General features: G+C 38.1%; 2 protein-coding genes and 1 pseudogene across 12 annotated transcripts in view; 2 read left to right on the top strand and 1 right to left on the bottom strand.

The window, feature by feature from the left end:
- Positions 1 to 8791, top strand: part of N4bp2l1 (NEDD4 binding protein 2 like 1) — a 49565-nt gene extending 40774 nt beyond the window's left edge. For 3 of the 8 annotated variants that reach the window (XR_015446646.1, XR_015446650.1, XR_015446652.1), the window contains 2 exons: positions 1749 to 8449; positions 8589 to 8791. The gene's annotated coding sequence lies outside the window, so the exon portion shown is untranslated. Of the gene's footprint in view, positions 1 to 1276; positions 1384 to 1748; positions 8450 to 8588 lie in introns of all 8 variants that reach the window. The other 5 variants (XR_015446649.1, XR_015446651.1, XR_015446648.1 and 2 more) reach the window with 4 other exon arrangements.
- The window catches only part of Brca2 (BRCA2 DNA repair associated), a 76136-nt gene that overhangs the window by 10302 nt on the left and 41660 nt on the right, over positions 1 to 24174 (bottom strand). For 3 of the 4 annotated variants that reach the window (XM_004854764.3, XM_021266507.2, XM_021266510.2), the window contains exons 16-24: positions 22927 to 23114; positions 16542 to 16712; positions 15795 to 16149; positions 13428 to 13583; positions 13184 to 13328; positions 11850 to 11971; positions 8911 to 9109; positions 8518 to 8681; positions 8294 to 8432 (exon numbers count right to left, since the gene is read on the bottom strand). In XM_004854764.3, the coding sequence (XP_004854821.2) occupies positions 8294 to 8432; positions 8518 to 8681; positions 8911 to 9109; positions 11850 to 11971; positions 13184 to 13328; positions 13428 to 13583; positions 15795 to 16149; positions 16542 to 16712; positions 22927 to 23114 (1639 nt within the window). Of the gene's footprint in view, positions 1 to 7443; positions 7942 to 8293; positions 8433 to 8517; positions 8682 to 8910; positions 9110 to 11849; positions 11972 to 13183; positions 13329 to 13427; positions 13584 to 15794; positions 16150 to 16541; positions 16713 to 22926; positions 23115 to 24174 lie in introns of those variants that run through there. The other variant, XM_087199484.1, reaches the window with a different exon arrangement.
- Positions 17276 to 20289, top strand: LOC106010218 (uncharacterized; annotated as a pseudogene).

The following is a 24174-nucleotide window of genomic DNA, read 5'->3' as shown; positions in this document are numbered from 1 at the left end:
TATGTTTACATTTATCATTGGGTGCTTGTACCTGTACATGATGTATCTTGGTTCTTATTTTTTCCCCATTACCTGTGTGCCCTTCCCTTCAAATCCTCCGCCCTTCCCTATTTACATATTTCGTTTCTATTTTTTTTTCTTTTCTCATAATTTTTCCTTTCCCTTCTTTCCTTTCTACTTCCCCTCCCACCACCCCTACCCTTTTGGACCTTTTCTTCCTATTTCAAATTATCAATTATTCATTTTAATCATTTTAACCCTTATTTACACTTTTAGTTTTTCACACTAGAGAAAATATTTACACATGTGTGTCCTATTTATTTCACTTATGAGGATGGCCTCAATATGCATTCAAATGTCTTTTTAAATATCATGATTGACCATGATAAACATTTAGATTATAAAAAAGTAATACATGAAGAATGTTTAGAATAATGCAAAAAATAATAAACTTACAGGGTAGTTTCATTTTTTTTTTTTAATAAGGATAGGTTTCCTATCTGGATCAAACTGCACCAAAAGAAAATACAGTTGTTCCTTGACTTACAAACTCAATTTGTTCCCGAGGCTAGTTGTAACTCAAGTTGGTCAACTGCCTGTAGTCTCCTGTACAATTTTAGGCCACATTATCTTCCAGGCAGATCTCAGTGTCCTCAGAGAGACACTGGCCCAGGATTTCTCAATTAACCCCACACAGGAAAGAAAGTTGTGATGTTCCTTCCAGAACTCTTGCAGGGTTAAATCTGCATCTGGAAGCATAAGCAGCTGGCATTTGGGTTGTAACTCCAGATTCCGTTCCTAAGTTAAAACTAAAATTCTGGTTGTAACCAAGTTGTTCGTGTGTCAGGCTGGTTGTAACTTGAGGGTCCACTGTTAACTGCCAAATGGGCGTGGTGGCACCTGCCTGTAATCATAGGACTCTGGGATACTGAAACAGGAGGATCAGAGATAGAACTCAGCCTGAGCAACTTAGCTACTCAGTGATACCCTGTCTGTATAAAAAACATAAAAGGGCTGGGACTATGGCTCAGTGTGAAGGCCCTGGGTTCAATCTCCAGCATGGGGGTAGAGGGAGCCTAATCTCTCATTTCTTTAATTACAAAGCATCTTATACCAATGGTAACAACTGGAAGAATTTTTTAAAAATGTAATACCTTTGAAATGCTGACAAATCTTTACAAAAATACAAGGATAAGAAGAAAAGTATCTATAGTTTTGTAAACTGGGCTACTCTGAATTTGTACAGAGTTCTTTGTACCTTTCCAATTCCTTTCAGAAAAATCTCACTGAAAAGTCTAAGCACTTAACAATGTGTAACAGCACCATCACAGACCCCACCTGGAGTGGATGCCAGGTGCAGGTACAGACTCACACAGGACTAAGGTGAGCTTGCTAGCTTGCTCTCAATGAAGCAGTGTTGTCTTGCCTAAGTAACCACTTCCTGAAGGAGGTGAGCACCCAGTGATGGGCCTCCAGCCTCCTGTTCCCACAAGACAGGCTGAACCATTCTTCTCCCTGTCCAAATCCGATGCCTTTGCTCCCTCACAGTGCTGCTCCTGAGGGCACTTGCTAGTCAACCTCTTGTGTGAAAGCTGAGTCTACTTCCCAGGCCACCCAACTTAAGAAATGCTGTCAGTTCATTCTATATCACAACACTTCTGTAATAAAACAGTACTAGACTGAAAATATGGTTAAGTCCTCATTTTATGACCTACTCTCAAATGTTCCATTTGGTTTTGTTTCGGCAGAATGAAGTCTAAGAAAGAATCTATGAGTACAAGTCCAAATCTGTTTACAGAACTGTGACCTGGGCAGGATGGATCAGCTCTCTGAGCCACAATTTCCTCATCTTTGAAGTGGGATGACAATGACAATGGCAAATTAATTGCATTCCCATGAGGAGTGCAGGAGATGCTCTACGCCTGAGGTTCCCAACACCCTCTGCCCCACTCTGTTAAGTAAGACACAGAGACAGAAAGAAATTAAAACAGTCTCTGTCCTCCAAGAGATCACCCTCTTATGGGTGTTGGGTAGGGGAGATTGAGAAATGGAGAGGCAGGACTATGAACCATGTGGTGAGTGCTGAACTAGTCAAACATAAACTGCAGCAAAAGCTGCAGGAAGGAGGCTCTAAGCAGGCTACATTATCTGGTTTGAGAAAACTTATAAAGTCTGAGACGAACAGAGAGTGGGGAAAATGCCTCACAAGAAGGAGAACAAAAAGGTGTTCTAAGCAAAGTAGTTTAAAGGCAGCGTTAAAGGTCACACTGTCTCAGGGTTATAAAATTGTGCATTTCAGATGAGGTATGTGGGGTGGTGGTTTAAGTAAGAGAGGAAGTTGAAGAGTTGTTTAGGCATATGAAAGAGGTTTTTTTTTTAGTTTCATTTTCTAAGGCACAGAGATCCACTGAAGATTTTAAATTGAGAAGCATCACTGATTAGACCTGGGTGACTCTGGTGTAAAGTGACAGTTTGAGAGTTCCTAATACAATTTGTTTCCTCTAACATGTCACATCAAATTAGATTTTTAAAAAAGGAAGTAAAAACCTGCAAATGAGGAATGCTGTACTAAATTAGTACACAGAGTTACTCATGGAACTGGGGAAAATGATCTAGAATTTGAGACAATATCCTCTGGGGATATGGGATGTACAGGGGATAGAAACTGAAGTATCCAGTCCCACAGTGTAAACCAAGAGGCAAAGACAGGTATTTGTTAAGTACAACAAGAGCCAAGAGTCACACCAGGTTCTGGCAGGTCTCCTCACTTTTTCTTCTCCCACACCCCTCACCCCATCACCACCATCTGCTTTGGGACCACTGGAGCTAATCTTGAGTGAGTCTCTACAAAATTCCAGGCTCCGGCTCATCTCATGTTCCCTTGAGCTGCTTTCCAGGAAGCTGCCACACAGCTTTTTCTGGGGCCATCGCCTATCTCCCTGCTTCCAGGAATCCTTTCGCTGGGCCCTCTGAACTCAGTGCACCTCCACTACCCCCCAGCCTTTGCAGTAGCTGCTCTTTACCCCTTGCTGTAATAGAAACCTGGCTCTCATCTGGAGCCACAGCTGTCCCCACAGACCTCACACTACTGGAAGCTGGGATGTGGCAGATGTCCTCCTTGCTCTTGGTGTTGCTCCCTCACCCTAAAAACACTCAACTTGGAATCCTTTGTTATTCACTACTTCTAGCTGCAAGCATCTATTGATCCCTGAGGCACTCACTTCATTTCTTGAAGATTTTAACTCATCATTCACTGTTACTCTGTGACTTCTTTGGTCATGCTTCTTGGTGAGTTCAGTAAACGGACAGGTAATTCTTCCAAAAGCCTGGGCTCCCAGGTTCCTTGTTTTCTTCTTGAATGACCAGGTTATTTCTCTTAGTAACTCACCCAATGGACATACTCAAAAGATGTTCTTATTTCCAACAATTTTATCACCTTCAGAAAGCTGTAGTACTGTATCTTATTCTTCAACCACTTTCCAGCTTGCTCGTTCTAGAACCCTAATTCAAATATTCCTTCAACACCACTCCCAACGCTCAATTTTTCATACCCTGTTCACTGCTTCTCATTTCCTTAGTGTTTCTTCTTTGGTTTTTATTGTGCTCAAAGCCCAAGATCAACTATTAAATCCTTCCATTACATTTATCAAATTCTTTGCCTTTCTTTTTTCTTTTTTTTTTGTACTGGGAATTGAATTCAGGACCTTGCACTTGCAAGGCAGGCGGTGGCACCACTGAGCTAAATCCCAGCTTTGCCTTTCTTGCTTGTATTATTCACTAAACTAAACTACAATCTTACTTAAGTACTATCTTCAGTGACTTCATGCACACACCATCACAAGTTATCAGAGCTAGAAAAATATCACACAAACATTCATGAACATTAACCTCTGGTGGGCCTGGGCAGTCATGGTGCATATGCCTCAATCAGTCACTCAGCTATGTCTTGGGACGATGACTCCATGCCTTTTCTCCATTCTGACTGAGTCGTTGACTCTGCTTCCTGTTTCAGTGAGGGAATAGAAGCAAACAGAAGTCTACCACAAGTGTGCCTTTTCCATCAACTCCTCCACTTGCATCTGTACCTAAATATTTTACTGTTTTAGCTCATCTGTGCTGCTGGCTAAGGCCACTCTCACTATACAGCACTGGATGGCATCCTCAAAGGTTGACTGATAACTGCTCTACATGTGTACCTCTTTTTTTTATTCCTATCATCAAATTCTACCCTCTTTATTGGACTTTCTCATCATACAGTATCTCATCAGAATTCTATTAACACTTTCACCTTAAAAAAACAAATCTCTTCACTCTAATTCCTCTTCTAGCTACTTCATTTTTCTTCCTGTGAAGCACCCACATTCACTGTCTATGTTCCTCTTGTTCCACTTCAGTCACTCACTCCCACCACTCCATCCAAAGGCTTCCTCTGTGGGGCTAAAGCCAGTGATCAACTCTTGGTCCTCATCTTACTTACTATCAGTCCCATCAGACAGCATCTGACAGACTTGATCAGTCTCACACAAGATAATTCTTTTGGTCTCTTATTTAGCTTTCAACCTACCACACTCTAAATACTCCTCCTTCCTCTTTGACCATTCCTGTTTCGTTTACATCTTCCCCTGCCTCTAAGTTTCATACTGTTTGAATTAGGCTTTGGTTCTCTTCTCTACCCTCACAATCAAAGTGACCTCATTCAGACCATGACTTCAAATATCACCCATATGCTGATGACTTCCAAGTTTATATCTTTAGCCTAGACCATTCCCTGAACAAAGTCCTATAAAACCATCAAGTAGACACCTCGACTTAGATGCCTAATAAGCACCTAAAACCTAGTATCTAAAACTGTGCTCCTGAGTTTCTCTACAAATCTGCTTTTTTGGTAGTCTTTCCTTCTCAGCAAATGGCATCTCCATTTTTCCAGATGCTCAGACCATCCTGCACTGTCCTACCTTAAAAACAGAACCAGAATCGGACTATTTCCTGCCATGTCTACTGCTTTTTTCTGGTTCATCTCTTGCATAATTTCTTGTAATAGTCTCGAACTGGTTTCCTTTGCACCCTCACTTTTCCTGCACACCTTTCTCACCATAACAGTCTTAAGTGATCCTGTGAAAACAGGTTAAACCCTGTCCCTTCTCTATTTGAAACCCTCTGTGACTCCTTATCACTCTCACAGTAAAAGTGAAAGTCTAACAACGACCTGGTCCTCCATAGCCTCTCTTCTGGCTGTTACTGGCAGTAGGAGCAATTCTGCTATAATTGTTTGGATGTTCTTCCCCAGATGCCACATGCCCCAATCCCTCAATTCTTTGAAATCACATGAAAATATAAACCTCTCAGTGAAATCTTTCCTGATCTCTTGGCTAAAATTACATACCTTCCTCTTTCCTCTGACATCACTTCCTCTTCCCTACTTAATTTTTTCACTTAGTGCTCACAAAGAAAACTATATATGTTACTTTTTGGTTTGTAGTAGTTTTTACCCCTATGCAATAATGTCTGTCGGCTCCATGAGGACAGGGACTTGTCAGTTTTGTTCACTGCTTATGCACCTATCAGAATAGTGCCTGGCACATAACAATTATTCAATAAGTACTAACTGAATAAATGAATAAAAGCTATCCACTCCTTGAAGCAACAATAAGATGTATGGAGGGAATCAAAGCATGATCAAGATGAAATTAAATGGTATGGCAACAATGTAGCAGCAGAAGAAAAAAAATCCTTAGAGCAGTAAAACCCAACTAACTAAAGAAAACACATCAAGAAAAAGGAAAAAGGCTAGGGGTGGAGAGGTGTAGTTTGTAGTAGAGCATGAGAGGGGTGGGGTGGCAGAGAGAGAGGCACATCAAAAGACAAGGAGCACAACACATACGAAAATAAAAGTCAATAGAAAATTCCTAAATTCTTCATAACTGATTCAAGCTACTGAACTTAATAACAGTACAGTCAGGCCGGGGATTTAGCTCAGTGGTTCTGCCGCCTGCTCTGCAAGCGCAATGACCGGAGTTCAATCCCCAGTACCAAAAAAAGAAACACAGTAGTCAATAAAAAGCTTGAATATGAGATGATAAATAGCTCTGCAAGATAAAACAAAGGATTATTACAGGACCAAACAAACACATAAACACATCTTCAAAACGGGATATATATACACATATATGAAATTTAACAAGGAATAAGACATATGCAGTGCACTGCAGGAAATAAAATTTAGGACGTAAAGGCTGAGTATAATTCTAGTGAATGAAGTTGTAAAAAAGAAATAGAAGCAATCAGATAAAAATAAAACTTATCTAACATAAGGCTAACTGGTATTCCTGAAGTAGGGATCCTAACAAATGGAATAGCAGATATACTCAAAGATATCATACATTTCCCAGAAATACAGAGAGCACTGGACCTGGAGATTAAAAGAGCATATATATTACTAATACATAGCTTCATTTGGACTTCAAAAGATAAATCTTTAGGCATTCCCTACATAAAAGAAATTCACCTAAATGGGGAAAAATCAGGCCAGACCCAGACTATCCCTTACTAGAACAACAATTTCTACAAAGTTCTAAGGGAATGGAAAAAGCATGACCAGATAATATACAGGCTGAATATCCCATATCCACAATGCTTGAGACCAGAAGTGTTTTAGACATTAAAATATCTGCATATATATATAATCAGACATCTCATGGAGGGGATCTAAGTCTAAACACAAATTCATTGTATTTCATACACATTTTACTCATGTATACTTATGTTAACTTAATACTGTTTTGTTTTGTTTTTGTACCGGGGATCGAACTAGGGACCTTGCGCTTGCAAGGCAGGCGCTGGAACCACTGAGCTACATCCCCGGCCCAATACTGTGTTTTTAATGTTGCATTTTGACTGTAACCATCACATGAATGAGGTGTGGAAAGAAAGTCTTGTCAGCACCCATAAAGTTTCAGATTTTGGACCATTTTGTATTTTGGTTTTTTGCATTAGGGATGTTCAATTATATTCAGCCCAATACAGTCTCAGAATTAAGGCAGCCAGGTACACATTTCAAACCTGTGATGACCCCATGGAACATGGTACATCTGAAGCCTTCTCAGAAAAAAAAAGATTAACATAAACTTTAGTCAAAGAACTGAGGAAAGGAGAACCGTAACAAGGAAGTCAATAAACAGGAAGTCCACCAAATATTTAAGACTTTAGCCTGTACCATGGAATGTTTTAAGAGCTGGGGATATGACAATAACAAAATCCCTGACCTTACAGAGCTTACTTTTTCTGGAAAAGAAGAAACAGATATTGTCAGATACTGAGAGGTGAGGAGTGCTATGGAAAAAAATGGAGCAGGTTAAAGAGGAAAAAGAGCAATGGGCTGGGGAGTGGAGGAAGCACCATTGCTTTATAAAGAGTGGCCAGGGAAGAGCCTCTTACAAAGCTACATTTCTTTTTTTTTTGGTACCAGGGATCGAACTCGGGTCCTTGCGCTTGCGGGGCAGGCGGTGGCACCACTGAGCTAAATCCCCAGTCCTTACAAACCTACATTTGACGAGTCCTGAAGGCACCAAGAGAGCCAGCTACATGGCTGACTGTGGGCAGGAGCAGAGTGCACACAGGCTCTGAGATGTGAAGACAACGATGGTGTCACAATGGCTGACGTGGAATGGGAGAGCTGGGAGCTGAGGCTGAGGGCCTGGGACAGAATAAACAGTCAAGAGACGGGAGGCTCTGTGCCTGGGCGGGGGTTAGAGCTGGACCCTGCCACCCATGGAGTGCTTGGGGAGACAAGAGAGGAGTGCGGCTTCAGAGATGGAGTGTGTGCAAAGGAGCATGGGAAGAGGAATATGCCGTGTCACCTTCAGGAGTAAGAGATGAGGGCCGGGGATTTAGCTCAGCGGTGTTGCCACCTGCCTCGCAAGTGCAAGGTCCCGAGTTTGATCCCTGGTACCAAAAAAAAAGAATGAGAGATGAGCTGGACTAACATGATGGTTGTAGTAGAAGCTGAACATGTTGGAGGTTGGAATGTTCAGTTTACTGAGATTTTAATTATTTGACAGTAATTACTACTATGCTGCAAACATTTTTTAAAATTAAATAACATGGAATGAGATGTAAGATGCTACCCTAAAATAACGTAGAATTGCCTTTGATTAAGAATCAGAGGTTAAAATAGGCCAATTTTAACATCACTAGTTAGTAAATTTGCCAACTGGTAGCTCCAACTAATCATTAGGAAGGCAATTTAAAAGAATGTTTTGCAAAAGAATCAATAAGAAGCTACAGTGTGAGTTACCTATTTTTTTCACAACAGAAACTACAAATCCTATGAGGTCCACTTCAGAACAAGATGGCTGAAAGTCTGGATCTAATAGTCTGTTGAAGCAAAGGGCCTCCCTTGGGTGATAAATCTGGAATAAGATTTCATTTGAAGCCTACAGGAAAAAAAAAAGTCAGTATACGGAAAGTCTATGAATATGCATTTATTAAAATTGAAAAATTATAATAAAAGTTTTGTACCGTTAGCTGTTGGTACTGAGTTTTTTTTGTTGCTGTTAACTGTATGTTTGCTCTTTCGTATTTACTTTTAGATTTTGATGCTGCAAGATGATAGATTCTGTATCTCTTTCCCTCTGTTAAGAGGGAATATAAATCTGATGATGGTCGCCAAATACTCAATATAACTGTTAAGAGAAAGATGAAGATACTACAATGGGAAGAATTGATAATCATTAAAATTCTTATGTAAAAATAAGCACAGGTAACAATAAAAATCAATCTATTATGACCATGAGCACTGGTAGCCCGTTTTATTCTTCTGATATACATTATACTTTATCAAGCAATTACAATCTTTTAAAAGTAACATTTTTAAAAACAAAACTGATAAAATAAACACATTTGCATACAAACCTGAATAATTTTCTTTTCTCTCATAGCTTACAATGCGCAACTTCAACACAGTTGTGACATTCCTTGACAGACCTTGTTCCCCCTGTTCAGCAGATTCCATAGCCTTCCTGAACTCCAGCTGGATCTGTGCTTGTCTTTTATCATTCAACATTTTTCTGTAATTGTTCAAGGCTCTTACTTGCTCTGCACTGAAATAACCCTGTGACCATTTAAAATATTGAAAGAAAAAACAAAATAAAACAGAAAGTCCATGTATAATAACTAGATTGCTTTACACAGGAATAAAATACAACAGATTTGAGTTCATTTTAAAGGCAGGGATCAATATACTCAGTTTATCAAATAATATTCTCAAGGGCTTTAAACTGTTTATTAATCCCTTTGAGAATTTCCCTAGGGCAAAAAAAAAAATTCCCCAATTATAAATGTACTTTAATCAATCACCACCATCCACATTATAACTGGCTAACATGAATGACTGCAATATATATATTTTTGATACCCGGGGATTGAACTTGGAAACTTGTGCTTGTGAGGCAGGCGGTGGAACCACTGAGCTAAATCTCTGGCCCAATGACTGCAATATTTGAAACATGGATTTGCGTGTGGAAAATATACTAATTCATTTGATTCTCACAATATTTCTTTGAGATAGTTGCTATTATTGTTTCCATGCTATAACAGATGAAACTGAGGCATAGGGAGAATAAGTTACTTGCACAGGCCATACTGGAGAGGACAACCTCATTCTTGTTAATTTTTTGGTAGTGGGAATTGAACTTGGGCCCTTGCGCTTGTCAGTCAGGCACTGTGTTGCTGAGATACATCCCAGCAAGAACCTCATTCTTAAGAATGCAGTATAAATCCCGCTCCCTCAAAAAAATTCAGTATAATTTCATTAACTCTTTGGAACAGTAGATATAATTGAAAACAGACATGTGCTACAAATACTTTTATCTTTTCGCCTCAAAACTTCTCTTGCTTCATTCCAACAAATTTCTGTCTGTACCTCTTAGGAATTTTACCCAGTACAGTAAAAATGAGTGAAAAATAAAATACAGCAGGAAACAGAATCTAGGTATGTAACACACTAGCCTGCTGTTATCTTACACATTTTAATATCTGGGAGACTGTAAAATCTTTGTATCATTAAAGGTCATTCTAAATATACAGACAACATTTAGTTCACACATGCATTTTTTAAAACCTGCATTTCAGAAGGCCTACAACATTATTACTGTGAACAACTTATTTAACAAGGCTACTTTATTTTTATTTTTCCTCTAGTACTGGGGATTGAACCCAGGGCCTTCACACTGAGCTGCATCACCAGCCCTCTTATTTACTAATTTTAGAAAGAGTCTCCTGAAGGCCAGGCTTAAACTCACAACCCTCCTGCCTCAGCCTCCCGGAGTGCTGGGGTTACAGGTGTGTGCTAGCGTGTCCAGCAGTGTTTTAGAAATTGATGGCTATTTTCCCCTCTAAGAGTTAGTGATAATATTATCTAATTCAACTGTCATATAATCATACCCTTAAAGCTTTAGAGATAACCTAATTTTAGGTTTTTATCAGACAGAAGGTAGGAATGAGGTCTGAAGAGATAAGTCACTTGTCCAGCTGCAAAGTGGGTGAATTTAAGACATTCATCTCTTTCTGCCTCCTTACAGAATTAGTAAATTCTACAAGAGGACCAGACTAACAAAATATTTTGTAAAATTTTGTGGATTAGGCGATCCACTTTCTAGGTCCCCTCCTGTTTCTTTCAGGCTGTCTCTCCCTCAAAATTTCCTACTCTTAACCTCTGTCATTCCTCAGAATTCATTCTTCGATTTTGAGGAACATGATCTCAGTGCATTGAACATCTAGTACGTTTGGGATTTACATCTATTGCCCCCATATCAGGACTTCTTTCAGGCTTCTATGAGGTAGGTGATGAGATTCCACGGGGAGCCAGCTATTGTGACTCTTCAGAGCAGCCCACTGTATGTCTTCTAGACTACGGGGTACTTCTATTTTTGCTTCTATCCTTTCTACTCTTTAGTTCAGCCCAAGTTCACTCTGCAGAGCCAGTTTCTTCCTTATCCCTTCATCCCTTACTTTTCCAATAAATTTCTGGCATTATAAAAAAAAAATTTGTGGATTAAATTAAAACTATCTTTATGATGTCTCACAGAATCCACAAGCATCAACAAATAAAGCCTTGATTTAGAGACTTGCAGCAATACTCACAGGCTTTAAAACCAGACTCACTTCTCTCAAGGGGAACCCAAATTGTAACATCTGAGAATATGAGGAAATTCTGTTCAGAACGTTCAGAACAGCAGTGGTCACATTATGATGGAATACTGTTTATTTTGTAGTCGGACTATTTAAGAAAGTTAAAACTATATTCACAAGATTAAGTCATCAAGTAAATGAAAAATTAAATCAATTCATAAACAAGAAGTTTACCCAAAATATTCCCCCCTCCTAACAAAGTAATCATGACATTTGCATTCTTTCAGACATTTAAGAATCAAAAATTTAATTAAGAAGGTACCTTAGTTAATGACAAAGCCATAATTCTAAAGCCTACAAAATTTCTAACACAGTTTAGTGCTCCTGAAGCTTTCCTGTCCTAGTATCCTAGAAGTAGAGATTTATGAAACAAACTATGCAGGACATGAGAAAGAGCTGAGGACATGGAAATCTAGACACTGCTTGAAAGCAGTTGCTTTACCTTAAAAGCAACAAATTCTACCTGCATTTTAAAGCGCATTTATTTAATATATGAAGTTCTTGAAACTTCCCTTTTTCTTCCTCACACAAAATGAAAACACACCACACTGGTCTGGCACATCACTGAGGACCAGAAATGTACTCAGCCCCTTTGGGGGACTCAGCACTCCCATCTTCCAGGAGGAGGATCAGAGCTTGCCATCTGCCTCTCACTCTCTCACCTCAAGGTAATCCGGGTCTGGTGCATTCCTCACTGCTTCATAAAGCTCTGCACCACCCTGCAGAGCACAGACCTCCTCTCTTGATGCTGTGTGTGAGAGTGTACACCATTTTGTAGGTTTTTCTAGGGAAAAAAAGAAAGCATTACTAATTATCCAAACCAAAAATTTAACAAAAACTACAGAACCAAGCAAATATCACCTAAAAAGGGAGATCCAGTTTTTAAAAATGTATCTGCTAAGTTTCCTTAAAAGCTTTCAAACCAGTATACTCATGATTTTTTTTTTAAATGTCATACACAGACTTAAGAGTAACTTGGTAACTTGTAAATTAAATAAATGATTTCTCTTACTGATTCACTTATTTACGAAAACAGTATGAACCAGCATTATTTTTGTGGTACTGAGGATTGAACTCAGGGCCTTAATACTTGGCTACATTCCCATTCCTTTTTTTTTTTGGTACCAGGGATCGAATTCAGAACCTTGCACTTGCCAGGCAGGAGTGGAGCCAGTGAGCTACCTTCCTGGGCCCATTCCTTTTTAAAACAGGGTCTTGCTAAGTTGTTCAGTCCAGGTTTGAACTTGACGACCTCCTGCTTCAGCTTCCCAGAGTCCTGATATTACAGGGATGTTCCACTATGTCAGGCTGAGCTGGTTATAATTTTAAGTAAACAAAATACTGGGAGTCAAATCTCTCTTGTATAGAACATGAAGTTAAATAATATAGAAAATCATGACAAAATCTATGAAAACATAAAATCTTCAACAATAATAAAGGTAGGTTAGAAAAAGGAAATTTACATCATTTAAACATAAAGAAATTCTGCTTTTTATTAACATTGATGCCACAGGGACAATAAGCCCTAGTTCCAGGTGTAACATATGAAAGCTAATAACTTCAATGACAAAAATGTAAAGTTGTATAATGCAAATAAGGATATTAAGGAAGAAGAGTGACAGAAGGCTTAGGGAAAATAAGCTGTTTTCCTCTTATTGCTCTTCTTTCTGTAATACTAAAAAAAGGATTCTCTAGATACCTTACTGCTGAATCTTAGAGGAACTGTATTTAAAGGTCCTGAAAAAAGCTGAGGGCATGTTATATTTCACTGCTCAAGCCAATTACAAATTATCTAAATGCTCAGTGTTTTGAAGAAGAAAGTGGTAATGTAGGGTAAGTTAAATGTTTATCTATGTATCTGCATAATAAAGTTTTTTTAAAAATCCAGGTCCAAATGCAGAATTTTAAAAAGAATTACTCCAAGATAATTTTAGAAGCCTCTAAAACTTTGCTGTCCTATGAAAAATAATTAATTTTAATATACAATTCACTTTACCTTCATGCTCTTCAAACTGTCCTTGAATTTTAGTGAATAAGACTTCTAGTTTCTTTTGTTGGGCCTCTGCATGTTTTGCTGCTTCCTTTTCTTCTTCTCTTTCATTGCGAAATATATATAATCCAGATGATGTCTTCTCCATCCACTATAAAATGTTACATTAAAAAAATAGTAGGAAGGGAACATTCAAATTATTTGCCTCAAAAGAAAAAAATACACAGTAAGTTTCATGAATATATCGTACCTGTATAGGGTATATTCTTTGAACAACGACATCAGCACAACCAACATTTCCTCCATCGCTGAACAGTGATGACAGAGGCAGAGGGAAAGGCCTAGGGTCAGGAAAGAACCCCAGCTTGGTGTACCAGCAAGCAGGCCTAGTACTGTTAGCTGAAACCTGGACAAATAAATGAATCAATCGATTCAGAAATTAAATATATATTCAACACTCAATATGGATATGGAAATATATATTCAATATGGATATGCCGTCCATAAGACAAGAACCAAATGCAACAACAACAGAAAACATTCAGAAAATAAAAAAAGATCTCTTGAAAATTATGCGAGTAGACACAAATTCACTTTAAGGATTAGAAGACATAAATGAAGAACTATTGTAGAAAATAGAGAGACCAAGAGACAACAAAATAGAAAAAAGAAAAAAAGACCAGAAAATTAGAAGACCAACGTAGGAGGTCTAGTAACCAAATATCAGAAAATCTAGACATAAAGAAGAGAAAATTATCAAAGGACCACTTCAAAAAAGTTTCCCAGAACTCAATGAAGGACACAATTTTTAGATTGAGTGCCCAGGACAATGATTTTTTTTAAAAAAGGAATGAAGTTCTCTACTGTAAAATTTCAGAACACTGAGAAAGAAAAACGCTCCACATAATGAAGAATTGAGAAGAAAAACATCAATTAACTTAGCTATATACTATAGTAATAAAAAGAGCTATAGTAGAAGGAAGACACTAATAAAAAAAAAGTCTTCAAAATTCTAAAGGAATAATTTCAACCTAGAATTCTATATTCAGCCAACAATACCATAAGATCTCAGAGAGCTGTAGGTTCCCTTTCTCAAGAAGCCTCTGAGCTGAGTGTGGTGGTGCATGCCTATAATCCCAGCACTCTGTGAGGCTGAATAAAGAGGACTGCAAGTTCAAGTCCAGCCCAGGCAACTTAGTGACTTAGCAAGAGCCTGACTCAAAAAAAAAAAAAAAGGACTGGGGATGTACTTCAGGGCAAACGCCCTGAATTCAATTCCCAGTACTGGGGGGTAGGAGTGCCTGAGAGTTATGAGTGTCTAGAATAAAGAATAAGTCTAGAAAGATAACATGAAATCCAGGAAAAGGGCTTCTAATACAGCAAGATTTCTAGAATGGTAAACGTGGAACACACAAAGAAAATACCAACTTCAGAACAGAAGCAGGAGTGTGGAAAGGTCCAGGGGGTCTCCAAAAGAAGTAAATGAAGCTCAAGGAAGTATTTTAACATTTTGGGGTGTATTGTTGTAGATCTTGTATAGGAATGAGTCAAGTTGCAAAAAATATTTTTGATAGTCATTACAATGTAAACACAGAATGTAGACTTCACCAGAAATCATGCTGCATTAGTAAAAAAGAAGACAAAGGAAGAGAACTACGTAGCACTGTTGGTATAAAAGCAAACTTCTCATCTTCCACAGCAGGAAGTTAGCAGTTAATGTCTAAATTACAATGGAAGATAGAGCAAGATAAGCAGAAGAAACAGCCAGAGGGAGTGGAAGTAGTTGCTTCTTCAGCACAAACAGCAGGTACCAGGGCTGTGCCAGGGATGGCTTTTAGGGAGGGGTTCATAAGCCTTATATTATTTGCATCCCCAAATTATGTACATGTATTGATTTGATAAAACATGAATATTAACCAAGAAGGTGAAAGCCTTTACAACTTTGACATACTAAGAAAAACAAAACAAAAGCCTGTTTGTTGGATGGAATGCTTTCTGTAAGAAGCAACTCACTGAAGTGAAGGCCAAATAAAATCTCTTTACCAGAAAAGTGTTTAATTTATAAAACGTTCTCCTAAATTAGAAGGATCCAGAATACAAGAGATGTCAGTTCTTTACAAGATTAACTCAGAAGTAAATCTGAACGTGCAATATTTAGTAGCTTTGAAAGATAAAACAGCACAGGATTCAATATGACAATGTCCTGCTAGTTTCAAATTTATAGAAATGAAGAGTATATTTTATTATTTCATACTCAAGAAGCACTGAAATCTAATTTTCTAATCACACTGGTATAAGAATGTGATCAAATAATCAGGATCGAAGCAAAGCTATGAGAACAATGTGGCAATAAGGGATTACAGGCACCAAAACTGAATTATGGTGAAAACTTTCTCTTGCTCTTTAATTGAAACTGCATCTAGCTCAGTTAAGAATATCTCTGATTCTCCTCCATAACACCACTTACTGAACAATCTGCCTCTTACATTAAGATCATCAAAACTTTGGAAAGGAAACACAGCATCATTAATGACGTAAGTAAATTAAAAAATTTTAAGTGTAAAACTGCTTAAGAATTTAAGTGAATCTTACCTAGGTGTACATTGGTTTAATTTACCTTTAACATAAGAGAGTCTGGGGCTTCAAGAGGTGTACAGGCATCAGGAGAGCCCACCAGTTCTGCTCCGTGGATAATGATCTTCTGACCCACACCCAGCCTTCCGTTCTTTAAGAAAGCTAAGAGAGGAGGGTCCAGCTGGGCCTTGACAGCATACCATCCATCTGTAAGTTCGATAGCGGCCACTTTTTTGGTATCTGCACCACTGGTTTTATTGCTAGAAGTTTCAGATGTATTTGTGTTCGATGAAACAATGTCAGAAACACAGAGAACAAGTGTTTTTGCAGCTGTATCATCCCTTTCCATTATCTTTTTTAAAGATGATCTTCTGTTTCTATCAACTTCCATGTCATATCTAAAAATTTTTTAAAATGCATATTTTAGGAATTGTGCCTCTAGAATTTCACTATAAACAAAGCCACTAAATAATTAAGAAAATTTATCAAAGAAATAATGTAAAGATAATCTAACATTTTTTAGTTAGAAATATATTGTTAAAATGAGTAAAAAAGCAAAAAATGCTTTAGCAATTCCTGAATAATGGATCAAATTAGTAATTAATATTCTTTTCATACACCAAGAGGTTAAAGAGGGAAGCAAGAGACGTGCAACATGCGATCTCTCTTAAGTGAGGGCTGGGAAAGGATGAGAGAACAACTTTATACAACTTGAAGGCAAGGAAATCACAAACTGCAGAGGTCTGGGTCGTACCACAGGAGATGATTACTTAGCATGTTTTCAACTTGCCTGTATTTTAGTTGAAGAAGGACCCTTTCTGGGTTTAGGCATCTATTAGCAAATTCCTGAGGAAAAGAAAATTCCATAGCTGCCAGTTTCCATATAATCCATCTGTAGTGATTATAGACCCAAACTCTAGAAATAAGCTTTGGATTCACACCTGGGGTGTCACACAGAGCCCTGAGGAAATAAATGTGGAAGAAACAAAAAACTACATCAGATAATATTGAATTTAACAACTGTCACATGATTATCCTCTGTACAAAAAAAAACTACATTGTCAAGACTGTTCAAGTTTTTATGTGTGAACATACGATCTATAATTTCAGAAAATTATTTATCATGTATCAAAATAGCATACAAATAAAAACTCTTAGTGAAATGATCAATAAAATGATTTAAATTTACATAGGGTTCTTCTGCAAAAATGAAATTAGAAATAATTGTATTTTAGACAATTTTTTTCTTATTACAGAGACCATTCTTAGAAATCATACCTGAGGGCCTGGGGTTTAGCTCAGTGGTGCCACGCCTGCCTTGTAAGCACAAGGTCGGAAGTTTGATCCCCAGTACCAAAAAATAAAGAAATCACACCTGAATGACCTTCCCTAGTCTTGGCCTCGACTTAATATCATTCCTTATCTTCTCAAATCTCTTTACTCTTCAGCTTTTCTTATTCTCACTCTTTGATCCTATTTGCTTCTCCAGGTACTGCCCCTTTCTTTGCTATAGTTTGGATAATGATGTCTCGTCCACAAATTCGTTTTGAAACTCTCCTCCTCCAACACAACAGTATTGAGAAGAGGGGCCTTTAGGTCACTGGGGGTGTGTGCTTAAAGGGTTCCTTTCTCTTCCTCTTGCACACTGGTCATGAAGTGAGCAGTTTTGCTCCACCACACAGTCCTGCTATGATGTACTCAAAAGCAACCTGTCATGAACTAGAACCTCTAAAACTGGAGCCAAAATACCCTTTTCTCTTTATAAGTTGATTATCTCAGGTTTTTGCAATAGTAAAAGAAAGCTAACACATGCAACACAATGTTTTTCTTCTGTAGTAGACAATATTTAGCAGCATTAAAAAAAATAATTTTTGCATCTTAAAACACACAAGCTTAAACTTATTCCTTTTGATCTGACTTCCTCCTCCAGGTAGTGACTTTTTTTTTTCTGCTTCCTTCTTTGGAAATTCCTGAAACAACTGACTATATTCTGTCTCCTTCTCCTCTTCTTCAACTGCCCATTAACTGCACTCTAATTAGGCTTTTCCTCTACCAATTGAATCCCCTGAATGAGGAGTCAGCAGATGAACAGAACAGTTCTAAAGAAGAGTCTTGAGCAGATGGACTCGAGAGGGCCATCATTCCCGTGATTACTGCCAATAAGTGTAAGCCCAGGTCAGAAAGGGAGTGGGCAAATCTTGAAAAGCAAAAAGGGGTGAAAAATGCTCTTCAAGAAAGATTCCCAAAAGAGATCTAGAATAGCAAAGGAAATTCTGGGCAACAAAGGCAAGGCGGGGGGCATCACAATCCCTGACTTGAAACTATACTACAAAGCTATTGTGGTAAAAACAGCAAGGTACTGGCAAAAGAACAGACCTGAGGCTCAATGGAACAGACTAGAAGATGAAGAAACAACTCCAGACATACTCAGCCACCTTATCTTTGACAAAGAAGCCAAACACATTCACTGGAAGAGATAGCCCCTTTAAAAAATGGTGCTGGAAAAACTGGCTTTCCACATGTCCAAGATTGAAACCAGACCCATATCTTTCATCATGCATTAAAGTAAAATTGAAATGGATCAAAGATCTAAATATTAAGAGAGAAACAATCTGCTGGAAGATAGAATAGGTGGAACTCTAGAAAACATTGGTGTGTACAAAGACCTTATGAACAAAACCCCAACTGCACAGGTACTATTACAAAGAATCAACAACTGGGATCTCATGTTATTAAAAGGCTTTTGCACAGCAAGAGAAATCATCAACAAAGTGAAGAAACAACCCAGAGTGGGAAAATTTTTTTTCCAGCTATTCCTCAGACAAAGGACTACTACCTAGAATATATAAAGAACTCAAAAATATCAGACCTCCCAAATTTAAGCCCCAATCCAAAAATGGGCATCTAAAATGAACAGACACTTCTCAAATAAGTAGAAACAGTAAATATAAGAAAAAATGTTCAACATCATTGGTCATTCAAGAGATGCAAATTAAAACAACGCTGAGATTCCACCTCACTCCAGAAAGAATGGCTATTATCAAGAAATCAGCCAACAACAAATGCTGGTGGGGCTGTGGAGAAAAAGGAACACTTCTCCACTGTTAGTGGGAGTGTAGACTGGTGCGACCACTATGAAAACCAGTGTGGATATTCCTCAAAAAATTAAAACTACAGGTTACATTTGACCCAACTCTTCCTCTTCTTGGTATCTTCCTGAAAGAATTAAAACCATCATACTACAGCAATATATATACATCCATGTTTATAGTGGCACAATTTGTAATAGCTAAATATTGGAAATATCCCAAATGCGCATCAACTGATGGATAAAGAAGATGTGGGTTTTTTATATAATGGAGTACTACTCTGTCATAAAGGACAAGCTTGAGACATTTATAGCTAAATGGATGCACCTTGAGAACACACTCTTAAGTGAAATAAACTGGACACACGTGTTTAAATACCACATTGTTTCTCTGGCATGAGAAATCAAAAGTAAAATAAGGACCAAAATGTATAGCAGATACTGGGAAATGAGAAGAAAATATTCAAATGAGAAAGGAAGCAAGGGAGGGAGGAGGAAGAAAAAGGAAGGGACATGAAAAATAGTGAAAATAGAAGGAAAAATGGAAATAAAGCTTTTGTATATAGGAAGGGGAGGGAGGAAGTGGGAAGAAGGGAAGGGGCAGGATATAACATGTATAAGTGCAAATTTCCTACAATGAATGTTATCATCGTATATATCTAAAATGTACCAATAAATGTTTTGCTTAAAAATAAAAAAAAAACAGGTTCCAAGAAAGGGGTAGAATCAATGCCTACTAAACCCACCCCCAGAGAGAGACATTATATATGAGCTGAGTGTGAAAAAGCCTTTAGTAATAGCTCAAATCTTACCAAATCTCTTACTGGAGAATATACACTAGGGAGAAATCTTATGTGTGCACCAAGTGTAGGAAGGCTTTCAGCCACTGTGTCAACCTTACCCTTCATTACAGAAGGGTACATAAGTGTAGGAAAGCCTTGAGGCAGAGCTCAGGCCTTCTTAAACATCAGAAAATGCACACAGAAGGCGTGTCATATCAAATGTAAAGGTGTGGAAAGGCTTTCAGTGGCAAAGGCAGCCTCATTCATAGCTATACAGAGAAGCCCTATTAGTGTAATGAGTGTGGGAAGAGCTTTAGTCAGCACACAGGTCTCAGTTCACATCAGCGCCTCCACACTGGAGAGAAGCCCTATAAATATAAGGAATGTGGGAAGCCTTCAACCACAGCTCAAATTTTAATGACCATCATAGAATCCACACTAGGGAAAAGCCCTATTGGTGTAATCACTGTGGAAAAACTGTAGCAAGTCAAATCTTTCCAAACATCAGCGAGTGTATATTGGAAAGGGAGAAGTGTTGTAATTGTCAAATATGGCCTTTGGCTACTGTCTCTGTAAACATTAAAATGCAATGCAGTAACAGCTGATAGATTTTACTCCACTCAATATCAAAGGTCGCCTGTGGAGTGAGCTCTGCAGGGTATGTTAGGTGAGAGGTCCACAGAGAGCAGCAGTGGGCTCTGCCCTGGCAGCCTCCCAGGGCAGAGTCCCCTTCTCTACACTGCAGGACCCCATGAACCATGCCAGCATTGTCCTCTGTGTAGTTAAATTGATGTGTATCCAGTATAATAAAGGAAGAAACATTAAAACTTGTTTAGCTGTTGTGTTCTGGTACTGTAATTTGTAAAAAATTGAGCTGAACTGAATAGAATTTAATAAGATTCAGAATAAACTTAATACATAAAAAAAGCTATTTTTAATAAGGTTAGTAATCCCCTCTGCATTGCTAAATCCAGTGAATGATTATCAGCCTCATCTTACATTACCTACCAGCAGTAATCATCATAGCTGCTCATTTACTATTCCCTAAAATGGTATTTCCATGGCATGCAACATACAGACTCTACATTTATTCCTAACTTTCTGATAACTCTTCCTTTCTCATGGCGTTAAATTCCATCTACATGCTGACAACCCAAAATTGATTTCTTTGGTCTCTACTTCACCTATGAATTCCACAAATGCATATCCAACTGGCCACCTAACATCTCCACTTGGATGTCCACTATCAGATTCCAAACTTCAATTATTCAAAGCTAAGTCCCAATTTCCCTGCTATCTTTGTTCTTCTCAATTATAGTAGCGTTAAGTGGTAACTATCCTTGTAGCTGCTGAGGCCCAAGCTTCTCCTCTCACACTCCACATCCAATCCTTGGTCAAATCCTAATGGTGATACCTTCAAACTATATACAGAATCCAACAGCCTTTCACCAGCTGCCACCTTCATGGTCCCCGCAACCATCTTGCACCAGGATTTCTGCAATAGCTTCCTAAGTGGCCTCTTGGGTTTCATCTTTGGTCCTCCCCACAGACCAATCTCAATAAGTAGCCAGGGTAACTTTTTGAAAAGTCAGATCCTGTCTCCCTCTGCCTTAAACCTTCTTTCTAATGGTTTACTCAGAGCACAAACTGCTATTCATGGAATAAAAGCCAAGGTTTTCATGAAGGTCTATGAGGCCCTCTTTCTACCTCACTGACTTCTACTCTTCTCCCCACTCCACTCTAGCTGCACTAACGTCCTTCTTGCTCGTCAAATACTTCAAAAGCACATTCTCCCTCAGACTCTGTAATACCTTCCCTGACAATCCTGTGCTCATTCCCTGTACTACCTCCAGGGTATGTCAATGAAGCCTTTCTGACCACTTTATTTAAAGTTGCAGCTGGGAGTGGAGGCACATGCCTGTAATCTCAGCACTCTGGGAGGCTACGGCAGGAAGATTGCAAGTTTGAGCCCAGACTGGACAACTTAGTAACTCAGCAAGATCCTTTCTCAAAATAAAAAAAAATATAAAAGGGCTGGGAATGTAGCTTAGTGTGAAGGCTCTGGGTTCAACCCCCAGATTCATCTCCCCTGAAAAACTGCAACTCTCCTCATCTTACCTCCTCTATTTTTCAAGCTTTATTTATTTTCTATTTGCATAGTACTTGCCACCTCCTAATATACATCTTACTACTTTAAAGAATTTTCTGCACCTTCCACTCACTAGAATACATAACTCATTAAGCCAAGGATCTTTCTGTTTTGCTTTGCTGTCTTGAGCTTAGACTACTACTTAGAACACAGTAGATGCTCAAAAAATATTTGTCGTATGATCAAAATACAACTGAAAAGAGCTCAAACATGCTCACTTTATGAACTCTGACCACTTGACTACAAGGTAAATGATCTCTACATTGTGCAGTCTGTATAGTCCAAGAAAATAACACAAGTGTTGTAACTATTCTTTTCCTACCAGAATCTATAACCAGACGTGTTATGTAAGAAACATGCAAAATGTACACGGGGTTACTTTCTTAAAAATATTCCAAAAAAGTTAAAACACTTCAGGAAGAAATGTTTTACTACGTTCAAAAATTAATAATTCTGGAAAGATGTATAAAGATTTTTTAAAAAATAAAAGCACTAAAGAAAGGATTCCCATCTCTTCCCATAGCTTGGTGTAATACATCCTGATAGTAAACAGAAGAAAAAATGATTATATAGTTTCTAAATTGTTGATGCTTTAGAGTAGTGGTGTCAAACCTAAGGCATACACATGACAGTGGGCTGTTTGTATCCCTGAAAGTTGCAAAAGGTTTGCTGTCACTGCTTTAGAGTGAAGATATTTTCTAGTTATTTGGTATTACGAATACTTAAATATTTCTGATTAACTTCAGTGTTTATATTTATAAATTATACAATGAAAGAGAATGTGACATAAATGTGCGCATGTTTGTGTGTGAGCGAGTATACCATAAAGCCACTCAAATTTAACTTTTCTTACCAGCTCTAATTAATGCATAAGAGAAACAGCCAATATAAGAAAACCTTATTCATTAAATTCTAAGCCAAACTACATTCACACTTCCAGAGACCAAGCCCATTTAGGGTAATAAAGATGTCAGGGATTACTTCTTAAAAGATTTTATCAGAATGTCTGCTGAACCACAATGTACTTAAAATGATTCAATACATAAAAATTAAATTTCTAGCCAGCTTTAGTTCAAGAGACATAAAGACAAAAGGGCAATTGTGAGGAAGAGAGGGATGATAGAGTATGTAAAAGTTAGCACATTTTGCACAGTACCTATAAAATTCCTCTTTACCAGCCTTTCCATCATTGGTAGGTATAAGCCATCCACCATCAGCCAACTGTATTCCCTTTCCAGCCTGTAAATCTTCCTTACCAAAGTAATCCTGAGTGTGAAATTGAAAAGATCCTGCATTTTTGCTGTTAATTTTCATGCAATGTTTAGATATGCCATACATATAGAGCTGCACAAAATAGAAAAATTTGATAATAAAAAACAAAGTCAAATAAAACACTTGATAGAAAAAAACAAGTATAACACCCCAACAATGAATGTACCAAAACTTTTTCATTTAAACACTAAAATATTTATTATTTACTGGCCTGAGGGTAGAGCTGAGTGGTAGTGTGTGCTGAGCGTGTGCCATGGGTTCCAATCTCTAGTACCACACACACAAAATGAAAAACCCCTCAAAACAAAAAAACTTTATTAGAAGCTAGAAATTGTAATGTACTATAAATAACCTATACCTTCAAAAGCCTGTGCATGTTTTCATTTCTTCTGTGTATATGCCACCTCCTGATAAATATGCCACAGGAAGGCATTCTAGGGATTAAAAAATAATTTACCAAACCTATTAAGTTCCAAAAGGTGAAAAGGAGAGAAGATGGGAAAGTTTAAGTAGTTTAGGGAGTCTGACTCACCTTCAAGGTGCTTTCTTTCACCCCAACATACCTAACCCAATGTGTCTTTTTTTTTTTTGGTACTGGAGATTGAACTCGGGTCCTTGAGCTTGCAAGGCAGGCAGCGGAACCACTGAGCTAAATCCCTGGCCCCCAATGTGTCTTTTTGTATGTACAGCACTTGATGCTAGAGTCAGACTCTTGCTCTGGAATTATGGCTCTTCCACTTACTACTTAAGTAACTGTAGGGAGTTACTTCACCCTCTCTACGGTACAGTCCTCTCATTTATAAAATGATGGAAAAAATGATAGTGTTTTTCTTTGGGGTGGTTGTGAGGATTAACTTAAGTGATATATAACTGATGCATGTAAAGGGCTAAGAGTTCCTTGCATATAAAAAACGTTCAGTGTTAGCTGTTGATACTATCAACATTATTTCCACCTTTCCGTTGCAAAAAATTCTACCTAGATAATTATGGCTTGCCTACAATCCTCTTCTAAAAATGTAAAAAGCCTTTAGAAGGTTCAGGGCTATCAATTCTTCACTTTACATTCAAGGTGACTACTTTGCTCTAAAGCCTAGATTTGAAGGATTAAGAGAAAGAATGCTTTTTAGGCACA

Source organism: Heterocephalus glaber, unplaced genomic scaffold, assembly GCF_053883595.1.
Source record: "Heterocephalus glaber isolate CG9 unplaced genomic scaffold, H.glaber_assembly_v1.0 deba00001720, whole genome shotgun sequence".
Taxonomy (NCBI): Eukaryota; Metazoa; Chordata; class Mammalia; order Rodentia; family Bathyergidae; genus Heterocephalus; species Heterocephalus glaber.
The sequence above is the reverse complement of the archived record's forward strand: the minus strand, read 5'-3'. Positions and strand labels throughout refer to the sequence as shown.